The sequence below is a fragment of the Loxodonta africana genome, chromosome 4 (assembly GCF_030014295.1).
Source record: "Loxodonta africana isolate mLoxAfr1 chromosome 4, mLoxAfr1.hap2, whole genome shotgun sequence".
Classification (NCBI taxonomy): domain Eukaryota; kingdom Metazoa; phylum Chordata; class Mammalia; order Proboscidea; family Elephantidae; genus Loxodonta; species Loxodonta africana.
This window is the reverse complement of record NC_087345.1, coordinates 80,709,809-80,726,202: the sequence shown is the minus strand read 5'-3', so window position 1 is coordinate 80,726,202 and position 16,394 is coordinate 80,709,809. Positions and strand designations below refer to the sequence as shown.

At 48.1% G+C, this 16,394-nt stretch overlaps 1 protein-coding gene across 17 annotated transcripts in view; it reads right to left on the bottom strand.

The window, feature by feature from the left end:
* BAZ2A (bromodomain adjacent to zinc finger domain 2A) overlaps positions 1-15,341 on the bottom strand; it is a 33,239-nt gene extending 17,898 nt beyond the window's left edge. For 4 of the 17 annotated variants that reach the window (XM_023557668.2, XM_023557674.2, XM_064284030.1 and 1 more), the window contains exon 1: positions 998-1,135. In XM_023557668.2, coding sequence (XP_023413436.2) covers positions 998-1,133 — 136 coding nt within the window. In that variant the 5' untranslated portion in view covers positions 1,134-1,135. Of the gene's footprint in view, positions 1-997; positions 1,136-1,253; positions 2,250-9,353; positions 9,486-9,977; positions 10,528-13,316; positions 13,333-14,607 lie in introns of those variants that run through there. The other 13 variants (XM_064284029.1, XM_023557645.2, XM_064284028.1 and 10 more) reach the window with 13 other exon arrangements.
* Positions 15,342-16,394: the final 1,053 nt, after the last annotated feature.

Here is a 16,394-nt window from a genome sequence, read left to right as displayed (position 1 = left end):
AGGAGGGGGAAGTGGTAAGTATTAGCCTCTGGCAGTATTTTTCTGCTGCAAGGAAGGTGGGACGCATGTGGGCTTCTCTCTACTTCCAAGCATAAACTGTGGGAAAACCAGGCAAGATTAGAGAGGAACTTGGCATAACCAGGGTACAGAGCAACTGATAAGCCAAATCCAGGAAAAGACCTGATCCTGGCAGCAACACTTTCATGTAGAATTATAAATATTTCTCTCTGGGGAACTAGGTAAGCACTAAAACCCTCCCTTGGCCCTACCTTCTATCCTCAAGGACAGGAGGTGGCACAGGTACTTCCAGCATCTGCCCTCTTCTCTGTCGCACAAACAAATTAAAAGGCAAACGCACCCCAACCTTCACCCAAACCAATCCCCACCCCCAGTTCTTGCCCAGTGAGGCTTCTCCAACCTCTAAAAACAGCTTCTTGGAGGGCTGGCCTTTATGTCTCTTTCATGGGTCCAACCTGGTTATCAGCAGCAGTATCCGTAAAATCACTCTCTGGCAGTAGCCAGGGAACAGGGCTGACAGAAGAGCAGGCTAAGATGAAAAACTAGTATGTTTTTCTAACCCCTAAATCTTAAGTCAAGGCTAAAAGTGTTGCTTCCAAAAACCCCTAGAATTTTTTCTTAGAAGTTTGATTTCTTCCCAGCAGCTGGAGTTCTATGGATTTACTTCCTCCCTCTTCTCCTGGCAAGAGAGAGAGTTGTTGTGGGGTTAACTAATCCATCCCAAAAAACCAAACCCATTGCCGTTGAGTCGATTCTGACTCATAGCGACCCTAAGGACAAGGTGGAACTGCCCCATTGAGTTTCCAAGGAGCATCTGGCGGATTTGAACTGCCAACCTTTTGGTTAGCAGCCGTAGCACTTAACCACTACGCCACCAGGGTTTCCCAACAAGCCCATAGGGGAGCCAAATCTCCTCCCATCAATCTGCTCTACAGGAATGATGCCCATTCCCTCCCCAGGCCATGGCCCTCACACTCACTTTTCCCTTGCTGGGGGAAGTTCATGGGAGACCCGTTAGTGTAGAGGCCCTCCCCTGAAGAAGGAGAGGGTTTCAGTCCTGAGGCAGCAGGTGCAGGGGGAAGGCCAGTAAAGTTAAAATGGTCGTTTGCCTCCATTTCTGTAGGAGGGGAGAGAGGAAAAAAAAAAAATACTGGCGGTTAAATAAAGCCATGACACCTAGAATCTTCTAGAGGGAATGCCCCCATTCCTCTATCCACTTACCCTTCTCTACTTACGTACAGTGGGGGAAGAGGCAGTTGAGAAAAGAGGAGGAGGAAATAGAACCCCAACCAAGCAACAGCCCTACAGAAATAAGTCTTTTAAAGCCAGCCTGGCCCTTGTAGAGACAAAAAAAGTTAAGTGACAAAAACCACAGAGGAGTCCTCCCTCTGTGTAAGCTTCCCCTCAGCCAAGCCCTTGAGTCCCAGCCCAGGTTACCCCTCTATGTCAGGTACTGGCACTCTAATATTTAATATTCTCCATCCTTTCATTTTTTTCTCAAATGAGAAATAACTCCTAGGGGCCAAATAAGATTCTCAAAGCATCTTTTTGACAGGAGGCCATGGAGATGTGGGTGTTGGCAGGAAAGTATATCTGATATTCACCAGGCTTTGTTTTGTCACTATATATCTTGAGCTAAACGGCTAATCCATGGCCCTAGACATCTGAAGAACTGAGTATAACTGCATTAATAAAGGGATTTGAAAATAACACATTTCAGAAAAAGTGACCAAAATGGCAAAACCCAAATCATCCAGCAAAACTTCTACTTATTCATGGGAAATAACATGCTCTCCAAGAACACAGCTCAGAAAAATAGCAGAGGTGGAAAATCATTAAATAAGAGGATGTCCCAAAACATATTATTCTGTTATGTCCATTATAGTGCTTCCTAATATCTTAGTTTTGTGGTTTAGATGTAAAGTCTCACGGACTGAATAGCACTACAAAGAAGTGCAGCGGCTTACTGAGGGGTGGTATGGTTGAAAAGCTTTTGCCCTCTTCAAATATAAGGTGACATACTACTAGGAATAATGAGAAGTCAGGCCCTTGATCAGGATAAATTTAACTTTAATAGAGCCGAGAGAAGAGGGAATAAAGATAAGCAGCAGAAGCTAGAATTACCGGTAAAGTCCAACTTATCAATCAGGTACTTATGATGTACTAGTGCATACTAACCTGATATATAACAGATATGATCTTGATACAGGAAAAGCAACTCCTTGGATTAACTATGTTTTAAAAAAAAAAAGGGGGGGGCAGAAGAACTCAGACAAAAGGTTTCTTTGTCAAGCTCCTAAAACGAGGCAATAAGCTTACTTAAGCGATATATTACTGAGCTCTGGTGGTGCAGTGGTTAAGAGCTACGGCTACTAACCTAAAGGTACGCAGTTAGAATCCACCAGCCGCTCCTTGGAAACCCTATGGGGCAGTTCTACCCTGTCCTATAGGATCGCTATGAGCTGGAATCAACCTGACGGCACGTGGGTTTGTTGGTTGGTAGGTGATATTTTAAATAATTAATTAAAAGAAAAGAAAAAAAGTAGTTTATATTTTGTTGCTTTAAGGGAAAAAAGCTTTTAGGACTGACTTATCTCCCACATAGGATTTTCATTTCACTCTAAAATAAGGAGCAGACCTAAACTTGTTATGCATCAATAAAGAAACCAAGTCTCTACAGAAAAGATCTCAGGGTCTTCCAGGATTCCCGTCTTTTATTTAAGGCCACTCCTCAGTGGTAAGGAGTCTCATAAGCGTAAGATGAGTGATCTTTCTGAAATGAAAGAGATCTCAAGGAGAAAAGTTGGTTCCCTAATCTTTACCGTAGGGTCCTTCTAAAGCTTACATCACAGAGCAAAGAGGACATTCAGTAGTTCATTTCAGAAGCCCTGGAAAGCAAGTCTCATATGATCCTCCCACCTCCATCGAGTTTTATGCACAATCACACCTCCTGGGCTTACTCACTCACACCAGCTTCCTGCCTGTGCACTCAACTATATCCTTCCACTCAGTGATAGGCAGTTCATTTTTCCATTCTCTATTTGAATCCATGAGGAAATGGGCGACCTTCTCGTCTCTGCTGTTCTGGGAAAGAACAGCATTTCCTGTTTCATACATACTAATAAGATGGCTCACAGAAATTAGATAAGTAAAAGGAATGGGAAGTTATCTGGTGCCTGAAGTCTGTTGATCTGTTTCCCCACCAGCTGCTACTAAAGGGTCATTAGAGCCATAATCACTTCTTTTACAAGATGCTTCCTAGACACCTAAAATACTCTTTGTGCTGTGCAGTGAGGTCAGTACAATATAGTGAGCTCCAGGTTCGAATCCTAGCTCTGGTACTTACTAGTTGTGTGCCTCTGCACAAATTACTCAACCTTGAACCACAGTTTCACAATTTATAAAAATTTTAGTACCCACTTCCTGGGTTTATGAGGATTAAATGAGATAATTTATATAAAGAACAGAGCAGTGACGGTCACCCAGCAAGCACTCAATAAATGTAAAGACTACTTTTTTTTTTTTAGTTTTACAAAATATCCAAAAGGTTTACATATAATTTAAATACACTACTAGTATGGGAGATACCACAAAACTAGGGATGGTCTCCCCTAAGCCAGACTTCTTTATATGCAACTTGACTCCTGATTTCAGATGTCACACAAATATGGGATCTTAGTAGGGGAATGCAAGGAAAATGTGAAGTCCTCCTCTCAACAATAAACGTAGGGTTATTTCATTTTAATCTTCCTACCGAAGATGCTTTTCACAATACAGTCTGCAGGTAAATTTTGCCCTCCCATCCAGAGCCAACAAGGAGAACAGTAAAGCAAAGGAGGGTATCTTCCTTTGAACAAATAGGATTTGGGCCAAAAAGAAAAAAGACATCAGTCAGTTCCCAACCCCCAAAATAGCAGACAGCTCTCATGACCAGGAAGTATAATCAGGCAAGCACCCAGCCCAGTCTCAGTTGTATGAAAATGGATCTCTTAAGAGCCCTATGTTTCATTTATAAGAGTTAAGGGGCACTGCCCCTTAAGCTTGAAGTAGCAAAGCCCTGCCACATGGACAAATAGGCTGCTTCTCTCTCAGTCACAAAGAGTTACTACTCCGTGAGCCTGTGACATGGTTTTAACAGAAAAAGGCTGACAATGCGCAAAGTGTTGAAATAAATATTACAGATTTCAACACTGTTGCAGGTGCTCTGACCAATCCTAATCCTCTGGCCTGTGAGGCTACTCCAGGAAACACAAGACACATAAAATCCTCCAGCTGGACACTTTGGTAGTCCCCGTAGCACTTTGGCTCATTCTTCTCACACAGTACACCAACATTCCACTAATAGAGAGGTTTCTAATTTTTCCTTAATGGATGGGGAGAGATTTATAAATGTTTATATTCATTAAATAGCAAAGTCAACTTTTACTGTATACCAAATAAACCATACTACTATATTTTAGCTTCATAATTATGAATGTTATGGAGGATATTTCTCAACTCTACACAACTCTGTCTTCACTCACCATGCTCCAATACAGTGGTCTCAACCGGGATGATTTTGCCCTCCAGGGGACATTTGGAAACATCCAAAGGTATGGCACCTAGTGAGCAGAGGCTAGAGATGCTGCTAAAAATCCTACAATGCACAGGACAGCCACCCTCTCCCCACCACAACAAAGACTTATCCCACCCAAAATGTCAATAGAGCCAAGGTAGAGAAACCCTGCTCTAATACAAAAACTGCCCTACACTCTAGGGAAGTTCCAAAAGTCTTCCCTACTCCCAGTTGTGATGCTGCAAGGAAAGATGCTTTGTTTGACTTTATGTTTAAAAACTCCTTCCCTGGCTAAGCTGTCTCCCTACACCAAATACAGAGTTCCAAGGGCCATGCCAAAAATTGAGATGCCCTCTTCTCTGGTCAGGATAACGCATTCTGACAGCTTCAGTACAAGCTTCCTATGGAATTCTGACTCAGACAAACTATTGCATGCACTAATTGAGGCTCATTCTCTCTCAAAGTGTCTTTTCCATAACCCTCTTCCCTAGTCAGGAGGAAGGTTATAAAAGAAGAAAAATTATACTAAGGGAGCTACTCAAAGACTTGCAACGCCCAGGCTGCTCAGGAGAATACAAAGATGATTCTCGTATCTTTATTTCTTCTAAACTATGTCAATTCTACAGCATCAACAGGATATTAAGCTCCACCATCATATATCCAGAGCAAACAGGTACACGTTCTACTACTAGCCAAACGGTTGGCAATTCGAACCAGCCCAGAGGCGCCTTGGAAGGCAGCCCTGATGATCTGCTTCTGAGAGGTCACAGCTCTGAAAACCCTATGAAACAGTTCTACTCTGTACACATGGGGTCACCATGAGTTGAAATCAACTCCATAGCAACTAACGACAATGAAAACATTTCATATCCAGCACCTCATTTACTGCTAAGTACATATAAAAATCAAAAGAAATATCTGTTGAATCTATGAAGTGAACAAATGAATAAATCTATCTTTTCTGCGCCACTAGCTTACTCATCCCATAAAGGTTGTTGTTGCTCCTACTACGCTCAGACAATCAGAAAATTCTTCATAGAGATAAAAATTCCCCGAGGGAAGAGAGGCCCCAAATCTTGATGTATTCTAAATAACTGTCCCTTGCAGAAAATAAGGGCTAGAAACAAAGAAGTGCTGAGAATAGAACTGGCAATAAATTTAAGCTCTTAACTAGTAAAATGTTCAGCTTGATTTAAATGAACATTGAAGGTGCATAGTGGGTTTTTAAATATTTGTTGACTGAATAAAGGAATCACATAACAACCTAATTCTGGGCTAGGTTTTCTGCCACAGCTCTGCCTGTGTCACTGTCAAGGGCTGGGAGCATCTCTGAAATTGCAGAACACTAAAAGCCATACTCCAAAGGTTATTTCCCTCTTTTAGCTCTGATTGTTTCTCAGAATTTCAGCTCTAACAGTTAAGGATTCCACCCTTTTTCTAAGAAGATATCTGACCATCTCCAATCCCACCAACTGAGTTGAGTGGGAAGGTTAAGGACCCCGTTGCTGAGGCAGATTATTAAGACTCAAATCCCAGAAGACTAAAAGTGATCAGACCACTTCACCTGTTTCTTAAGAACCTCATGTTTTAGTTTTTTTGATGAATTCTTGGTAAGGACACATGATCTTTTTAGACTGTAAAATCCTTTCTTAATAATTATTCCCTAAAGCTAGAGGAAGGACAAAACACAAAGACAACACTTTGAGACCACCTCATCTGTCTCTTAAGAACCTCATGTTTTAGTTCTTTTTATGAATTCTTGGTAAGGAAACATTATCTTTTCAATCTGTAAAATCCTCTCTTAATAATTATTCCCTAAAACTAGGGGAGGGACAAAATACAAATACTTTCACTGTCAGTGACCCAACCCAAGAACAATTTCCATAGCTCTTCAAAGGAGACAGGTTTTTTCTTTTGCAGAATTTTATAAATTTCAAATTTATGCAGATCAACAAGCTGTTGTAATATGGTCCTTCTGACCCACGTGCAGTAACGCTGAGAAAGTATTAATCTTGGGCTGTGAGGCACCTTAGGACGCCCATATCCCAAGAAACAAATCAAGATTATTGCCCCAGGAAATACCTCAAGAATTTTATAGTTTATGTCCTAGGACATTAAAAACTTGGGCATTATTGCTTCATTTTATACATCTCACACAAATTCACTCCAGTTATGGACTGACAAGAAAGTTCAACAGCAGCAAGACATAGTAATCCTAAGGAGGTTTGCTTCTCTCTTGGCAACACCTGATTCCAGAACCACAAGACTACAAAATGACCCTCTCAGAGTACTCTAGATTTCTGGCTTCTGAGGTCAGTCCACATAGTTCTCCTTGCACCTCAAATTTTTTCCACTTGGGAGAAGCTTAAAAAAAAAAAAAAAGTCAGAATGAGAAATCCATTTCTGATAGAGAATGCAGCCATTTTTTAAGAAGACCATGAAGTCTGCTTCATTCAACTTTCAGATTAATTATGCATCAAATGAAATCAATATCTACTTTCTCAAAATCAGCTTCTACTTCTTTTAGAAAGGGTGGTCTTTTTTCCTTGCTTCACTCTTTTAATCCCCAATAGGGAAAAACAACTTACTGTTCTGTCAGGTTTCAATTTAGGTAAGTAAAGGTTGAGGAAGAAAAGGGTAATTCATAATCAATATCAAAACAATCCTCTATCAGAAAGCAACTAAAGGAATCAACCAGTCAAACAGAGGGACAAAAAAAGGGCACTGACATCAATCAGAGAGACTTATGCTCTCTTAACAGTGATGATGCTGCTGTCACACAATCATGTCTGTCTGTTCCTATCCTGGATGTACATTCATTCAGGTGGCTGGTTTGTGATTGGAAAATACTTAAAAGATGATTTAAATGCTAGGTTTAAGCAATTTTCAGAGTAGTCCAAATGATCTCAATACCTCACCTCTCAAAATTTAAAATCCCGTGGCCAACTCTTATCCCTAACCAAACCTGGTGTCTACCAAAATGCCTTGGAACAGAGTACATACCCCATCACTGTATTTTATAATAGAAATCTCCTGGAGCTATCAAGTAGGAGACAGAAAATATGGACACAGGACTGCATGGAACAGAGGAAAAGTTTACCGCTCTCCAAGAAGAGTACTAAGAGGGAAGATGACTTTTAAGGACTGAAGACAGCAAACCCACCTATTCTAATTCGTTGGTCCTACACAAGGTAGAACTCTAGCACCCCAAATCAAATAACAGGCTTCCCACAGGGCCTGTCCTTAAGCTAGAATCACCAAGGAGGAACAATCCCACCATCCTCAGGTTTTGTAAATCAGTCCCAAATCCCAACACACAAATCCCATTCATTCTGAAATCTTCCCCCATTCCCTCTTCTTCCTCCATCTCTCAGAACCTAACCTTCATGTCACAAGCTCACTTCCTCAATGCTCTGCAAAACAGAAACTGCCATTCTAATCAGGATCCCAAGCTACCCTGATGCCCCAAAACACTGCAAGCCTTCTTGGCAGCTCTGTATGTTGAGAGAATTTGCATCATTTGTATTGAGAGTGTAGCCCCGCTGGTGAGTAACTGGGTTTGCTTTTCTATGACCTCTAGCTCAAGGAAAAAAAAATCCAGATAGGGAGACAGAGAAATGGGGATGGGGATCAATGAGTCAACTGCTGAGACTACTTCCCGTGGACAAATTAAGTTTACAAAGAAAAAAAAAAAGTCCAACGAAAGGACTCTCAGACCACTTGGTGGGCAGGATCCGAGCTTGCCCAGAAAGCCTCAGAAAATGAAACCAAATCTGATTAAAATGGACATTTCAAAACAAGAGGCGCAGCAACAAACGCACAGCTGCCATTTCCCGGCCACTTCCTGCGGGAGGTTGGGGGAGGGGCTGTTTGTGTACAGATTGAGGTGGAAGCTATCCCCCCTATCACCCCCTGAAGGATGCAAATCCCTCACTCCAATAAACCCTACAAAGGAATGACTGCTACCGACATTACCTTCCCCTGAAAAATCGGGAACACCAAGAAAGGGATGGAGCGAGGTCATCCTGTCTGCCACGGAAATGGGGATCCCCTTGGAAAGGAATCCCTCTTTATTCTTCCCTTACCCCAGCTCCAAATTTGGACGCCTTAGCATCAGCCCTTACGACCCTCATATCCTATCCCTGGAGTGGAGGATTCTCCCGGGACGCGCGGGCCCCCTTGTCAAGCGCAGCACCACCCCAGCAAGGCCCTCTCCAGCTAGCCACGCTCAAGAGAACGTGCGCGCGCCTGCCGGGGAAACACCCTCAGACCCCTAGAAACGCCCTCTACCCTCCACTCACCGCAGCCACAACGCCCCACTCCCCACAGACGGAGTGTTTAACCTTCCCAGGGAACCCCTTCACCCCTTCACACTCGGGCAATCCCCATCCCCACCCCAGGAGGTGGAGCCCCTCCCGGGGATTCCATCTCGAGTCCCCCACAGGAGTCATCTCCACCAGCCAGGCGGCTTCTCCACCTCCTCGTTGTCGCCGCCGCTGCCGCCGGGAGCCCCCACAGCTCCTCCCGCCCCCGCCGCCCCGTCACGGGTCCGTCAGCAGACCTGCCAGCCCCCACTGCCTCCTAGCCCTTAGGGCAGGGAGACCCCAGCCTGGGGGGTGGGTCCTAGGTCCTAGCTAGAAATAAATCCGACAGCTTCCCGCTCCAGGTGGGGTTCAAATCAAGACACAAGCCGCCTTCAGAGCCTCTGTACCCTGAGGGAAGCCGCGGAAGAAAGCGGGACTCCCTTCCCTCAGGCCCCCGGCCACCGACCCCCACAGACCTGAGGCGGCGGCTCGGGGATCTTCTCTCCCCGGGGAACAGGCGGTTCACATGGCCGCGCTCCGGGCGCCAGGAGGGGAGGGGACACGGCGGGGGAGGGGGTTCAGGGTCTGGGAAGGGGGAGGGGGACGCGGCTCAACCGCGGGGCCCGAGCTGAGCCAACATGGCCGGCAAGGGAGGAGGGAGCCGGAGCCGGAGGGGGCGGGGAAGCTGCTGCCGCGAGAGAGCCGCCCTCCGCGGCCTCCGCCGCTGTCGGGTCCTAGTGCCCGCAGTTCTGACTTCCCGACCCGGATCTGGGTCCTAGCGCCGCTACGTATCCTGCGCCCCGGCCCTCTTTCCCACCTACCAGCTCCCTCCGCACCCGCCTCTCATTGAGGGCGGTAGTCTCGCTTCATACAGGTTAAACGGAAAGTCGTCCATGGTTCTAAGGTTAACCTGGGCCATATTTCTAGGACCAAAGTCATGTGCCACTCTCCTAACGCGAGGTGAGGGGTGGGGTGGGGTCTGGGAGATAATTTCGGGCAGTTATATCCCAGTCTAGGAAGTGGAAAAGTTCAAATGTGGAAGCAGAAAGGTTAGGGCGCGATTGAGTCCTGGTAAAGGGGAGGAGGAGCCACCCACTCACCTGTCCCGTGGGGGCAGCCTGGTCCTGCCTGGATCACCGCGACATCTGCAGGGCCCTGGACGTTGGGAAGATTCCTGTGCATGGGAAAAGGAGACTTGGCTCTGGGGCCTGGCAGGGAAGACCAGAGTCTGGCCTAAGCACGGTCAGAGGGTCAGGGAATGGGAAAAATGACCAGCAAATAAGATGCCCCAAATGTCCACCTCTTATGGAGGCTGTAGTTCCATTACTTTTTCTGATAGGGTTATATAACTGTATGAAACCTGAGAACAAGAGGAAAATCTAGTAGAGAACTTGAGCTTGTCACCTAAAATGTCTATTGCAGGAACAGTATCATAAGATGTTAGAGCTTAGAGAACTTCTAGTTCAACCTTGTTTGTCAGATGAAGAAACTAAGGCCCAGAGAGGTTAACCAACTTCTTCAAGGTCAAAACAGTGGATGAAATGAGACTAAAAAATCAGGTTTCCTTTGCCTGAAACTCACCAGACTTTGCAGGCTTCAAGATAATTCCCATTCAATTTAATGCAGTGCACTTCTATTGCACTGAATATTCTGGAAGAACAAAGACAGAGCTACGATCAGAAATTCTGCTAGGTTGTGGGGCGGGGGGAGATCAATAGATATCCTTTCCTCTGGGGGTCTGGGAGAAAAAGAGATCCGAAAACTGGGTGAGGACAGGGTGAGGCGAGGCCAAAGTCATCAGTCTAGATTGGATTTCACTACTCCACCTCCCCACTACAAACGGTTCAGGGAGGGTATGAAGGAAGCTATCTTCAGTAAAGCTCCACAAACTGAGTGGGCCAGAGGGCGGGAAGAATAAGAAGGGAAAGAAAATTTTGCTTTCCCTCTTCTGAGATAAGTAGATTAAGGGGTAAAAGAAAAAAAAAAAAAAAAAAAACAGGTAGAAACCCTTCTCTCCTTTCAGTTAGAACAGATTTCATAGGTCATCGTGGACAAAAAATAAAGACAACAGTCTGCTAACTAACCTCAAGTCCCCGACTGAGCAGGTGCCACTCAGGAAACCTCTGCTTAAAGAATTTCCCCTTCCAGGCTCAAAATAAAGGCAGGTGGAGAAGAGAGCTCAGGGTATGAAACTGGTTCTTGAAGGGCAGAAAGAGAGAACTGGTATCCTTTTTTTTTTTTTTTCCCTTTTTCCAGGGCAGATGAAGGAGAATCTTCCTACCTCCGGTAGGGCTGGCCACTCGGAGGCCGGGAAGGCAAAGGAGGAGTCTGTGCCAGTCAGACGGGTGTAGCCACGCCCCTCCCCCGCCCCCACCACACACCCACACACACCCACCCGCTGGCTCCACTCTGCGCAGGAAGAGCCGGTTACTCTTGTGCCCCACAGACTGCCCCCACCACTTCCGAGCCCTGGGCCTTGTCTCCAGGGCAACGTATGTTGGCTAGGAGGGGGTCACCTGGGATTAGTAAAGAAAATGGAGCAAGAGCCATTCTACAATCACCTTCATCCCTGAATAAGGCCTCTCCTTTTCATCCCATCTAAATAGGGTTCTTTGCTGTTTGAGGAAAACATGAGGGTGGGATACCAATATGCCTAACAGCTGGGTGTTTACTTCTTGCCAGGAGCCACCCCAGGCAGCAGCTGTGCTTCTCCCCTGATACAGACAACAGAGGGCAGACTGACCCCATATGTCCCCAAACATTCCACAATCCCATCAGATATGGCTGCTCACCCATCCTGCCTCGCTTTAAGAAGCTAGTAGAAAGGGGAAGGGGCAAATGGTCATTTTTCAGCAACTTGTGAGACGAGTGTCTAGGGAATAGACTGAACCTCTCCAAGCCAGGCCAGTGGGCGGGTAATGAGGAGAATGGGGTGGGAGAAATTAGCACCTGCTCCCCTTTTCTCACCCTCCCTGTTCTTGTTGCACCACCCTTACTCAGGGGTCAGCTGCCAGTGCCTGGCTCCACTGTGAAGCCAGATGGCTCGGGCTGGGAGGGGGAAGAGAGAGAAAGGGAGAGAAAAAGGGGATTCGTTTGCATCCCTCTTCCTCCCCTCTCCCCCTCTAGATACTCCTGGCATCCAACCTCAGACACCACTGCTGATCACCTTCCCTCAGCTCTCCCCCAGGACCATTAAACAAGATGCAGAAGAGTCTGAAGCAAACCCTGACACTCCGTCCACCAATTCTGGTGTGGCAAGCGAGAGCACAAGGGAGAGAAGGAGCAGAGCTAGGGGCACAGCTGGACTTGGGGAGAGGGGCTCCCCAGTGGAGATGCCTCAGGGGAGGGTAATTATTAAATATCTCCTCCTTTCCTTTCTCCCCCCCTTCTCCACCCTCACTCACTCTTTAAATGGATCATACAGTTAATAGGGTGTAGCAGGGAGACTGCCCTCACCTTCTGTAACCATTCCAACTGCCCCCCCCCCCAGGTTAATACAAAACAGTCTCCTCTACTTCTGTTTTGGGGAGGCTAGACTCCTCCATACCGCATCAGAAGTATCATAACCCCTCCTCTTCTTCCCTCCAAGGAGATGTATGCTCTCTCAGACTCAAAGCCCAGTCTGTTTCTGAACTTCCCTAATGGGCTTATCCAAGGTGGTCCTAGGAAGGGACATCTAATTTCCTTGGGGGTGGGTGCTCCCTTTGCATCTGAATAGAGGTTAGGTTTGCCCCTCTCCCCCTTCCCCCGACAGCCCCTTAAACCCAGAATCATAACATTCTGCAGCCGCCCCTCCCCACCTCCCTGATTCTGGGGGAGGAGCATTCCTAGACTGGACCAGCCCACCCCACCGAGTGTAGAGCGGGTCCCAGCAGGGCTCGGTTGGTGGGTGCTGAGGTCGGACCCCCAAACTTAGGGAGAGGTGGGGCGGAGTAAGGGCTACGGAAAAGCTTTAGATAGGACTTAGTTGAACTTGAAGGACTGAGAGGAGCGGGGCCCGGTAGTGACAGTAGTTTACGCAGGCCCTGCCCCCCTTACTGTGGGGAAGGAGGGGAGTTGGGGTGGCGGTTATTCCCCCTCCCATTGGAGGTTAGGATGGCGTGGGAAAGTGCTGGTTCCAGAGGGGAGGAGGCGAAACCCGGACCGCGGGAGATTTTTCTGGCGAGGAAGGCGCGGGGGAGGGGGAGATCCTGCGCTCAGAACAGGATGGGTACCCGGGAGAGGATGGCGGAGAGGCTTGAGAAGCCTCCGGATTCCGGTAGCAGAGGACCGGGGAGAAATGGGCGAGTAGATAGTGCAAGGGAGAGAGGAAGGGCAGCTACCGCGGGTCGAGGGGGTGGGTGGGTGGGAGGAGGGTCAGATCCTGAATCCCGGGGTAGGGGATCGCGGGGAAGGCCCGCCCGGGGACTCCGGGGCGGGAGGTTGCAGCCGGGCCTCACCTGGAGCAGGGCCCCGCCGCGGGCGGCAACGGCGGCGGAGGCGCAGGTGGCCGAGCCCGGCGGCGGCGGCGGCGCCTCCTACCACAGCCCCGGGCCGGTGGCGGCGGCGGTGGAGGGGGGAGGTGGCGCTTAAAGGGGCAGGAGCTGCTGGGGTGAGGACAGGCGCTCTAGGAGGACTGTCGCGAAGGATCCGTTGGGGGAGGGGGAAGCGGGTGGCGTCTCCTAGGGGCCAGAACCAGGAAGGATCCCAGATGGAGGAAGAGAACAGATCCCAGGAAGAGACAGAAACTTCTGCGGTGGGGTGGGGCTGAGGGAGGTGGTGGGTCCGACCTGGACGGCACTAGAGAGCTCTGCCTGCGCTCCCAGGGCACCGACAAAGACCTCTTCACAAAGGAAGGCCGGGAAGGCAGGGAGAGCAACAAGGACGCCACGAAAGCTTGGAGAGGACGGAGAAGAAACGCAAGGCCAAGCCTGCTGGGGGTTACGCACAGCGTCCTACTAGGTGAACAGGTTCCCCATGTTTCAGCTCCTCAGGGCCCCATTCCTTACAGCTGTGGAAAGACACAGCCTCCTTCCCCCAACACAGCCCAAGTTTAAAACCCTCTGGAATCAGGAACCCATGATGGCAAAGACCTCCTAGTCTTCTCAACCTCAATCCCGCCTCTCAGTGACCTCAGAGATTGATGTGTGGGGGGCCGCCAATAGCAGCCCTAATGAGTGAGGCTGATGGGGAACCGTGAGAATTGGCTTTATTTTAATTCAGTTTTCCCCCAGCCACCACCACCCTTTGCAGCAACCTCTGGGGCAACAGGAAGCAGCTGCTCAGTGCACCCCCACCTGGTGGTGGGTTGGGTGGGGGAGGAGGGAAGACAGGGACTTAGGCCCAGGGAGAAAACTAGGGGAGAGGAAGCACCCTAAAGACCATGGAACACAACCAAAAGTGAGCTTTACTGCCGGGGGCGGAGAAGGGAGCTAGTAGTGAGTATTGTAGAATATTACATTGACTGTCAGCAGCTTAGAAAGGGACAATCGAGGGGCAATACTCCACGGGCAAGGGGAGACTGCTGACCTAAGGTGCAGAGTCTCAAGCTCTTTCTTAGTGCTCAAGCTTGCCAGTACTTAAGATCCCAGGGTCAGCAGCCTTTCCGGCTGAGTCCTGTGCCCCCTATGGCCCCGTTTCCCCTCCTTTACTCCCCAAAAGAGCAAAGGTTAGGCCACACCCCTGCTGAGTCAGCCGAGGAGGGAGCTAGGCATCCCTTAGACCTTCCCTGGGGCTGGTCCCTATACTCACCCATGTCAGGCTTGCCAGGCTCCAGGGCTGGGACCACCCAGCTCCTCACTGTCCTTGGGTCCCCCTTCACGTGAAGGCTGGCGTTAGATCCTCCCAAATTGTGAGCTGGGAACTAGCAACAATCAAAAAGCCAATGTGTGCTTCCTGCGAACCACAGCCTGAACTGCTGTTGGGTGATGTCCCCGTGTGACAGACTAGGGTGGAGGGCGGGAGGAGGGAAAGGCGGGGCTTTCTCTGGGTGGAGATAGGGAGGAGGCTAGGACAGGGCAAACCAGGAGAAACATGGAGGAAGGTTACATCTGTTGACACTCCAGTGGCATGGGGGAAGGAAATAATTGCAGCTGGTGAGAGGGTGAAGGTTCTCGATAAGTACTGAGGGATTTAAATGTGTGCGGCAAGGGGGCAGGAGGATGCAAACAACCTTTTGGATCACAGTTCCCAGGTCTGCATCTGGGTGATGAGGCAAAGCAAATCAGAAAGTGCTGACCCATTCCCTGGGACTTTCTCCACCAGCTTCTCATCCACATCAGTCAGGACCAAGAGGAAGTGCCCCCACCCTTTTAACTCAGCATTTCCCCAAATCCATGATCTTCTGTGAGCAAACTACCTAGCACAGACAGCTTAGGGGCTCCACCTTCCGTCCAGATCATGACACGGGAGAGCCTGCTGCCAAGGACGTCATAGGCAGACAGGAAGAAGCTTAGAGGCCCCTACTCCACCCCCCAGTGCCTCTCCCAAGGCCCCTCCCCAACCTTCAGCCCCCAGGGGCCTCGGAATGGGGAGTTCAGTTTGTCTCCGCCCTGCTTCTAAGCAGGCAAAGCTTGAATGCCTTAGGAGGTGGAGCATATAGTTGCAGACTCCTCAGGACAAAAGCCCTGGCTGATTTGTAAACAGTCATTAGCTGAGAACCATATCCCAGCAAATGGCCTTCACGGATTTCAAAATGGTGAGATTAGAGCTCTTGCGACTGCCTCGAGTCCTCCCACCAGAGGGCAGTAAAATGAGTCTGAACCCCAAAAAACCAAGCCAATTCTCACAGTGACCCAATAGGACAGAGCAGAACTGTGCCATAGGCTTTCCAAGGCTGTTATCTTTATGGAAGCCAACTGCCACATCTTTCTCCCATGGAGCATCTGGTGGGTTCAAACTGCTGACCTTTTTGATAGGAGCCAAGTGCTTTAACCCCAATGCCACCAGGGCTCCTTAAAGAACACTTGTTTGTCATTAGGTGCCGTAGAGTCACTTCCAACTCATAGCGACCCTATAGAACAGAGAACTGCCCCATACAGTTTCAAAGGGGCAGCTGGTCAATTTGAACTGCCAGCCTTTTGGTTAGCAGCCTCTTAACCACTACTGTCACCAGGGCTCCCTTAGAGGCACCAAATGGCAATCTTGTACCATAGTACACACTTGTTTTGAACTGAAATGGTGGTTATTTTTATGAATGCTTCTAACCCTGCACCTCTTAGCAGGCTAAAAGGGAAAAGGATCTAATTCCATTTAGTTCAGATGCCCAAACCCAGCTAACCTGAAAATTGTTAATCCCCTGTATCTTTCCTAAACTTTTATAAAGGTTAGCAGAGCTCAGGCTAGGCCATGGCCTGGTGTAGCCTGAAGAAATTATATGCACTGATTAGCCCTGACTTGTCATGGAATAAGTTAGTCTTAAATCCCACCTATTTCTTCCCAACATGCCCTTCTCAGAAATCCCATCAACCTTTGCTTATTAACCAGGAAGTAGAAATATTTAAGAGACAAGAAAATCAATTTACTTTTAAGGGGGTCAA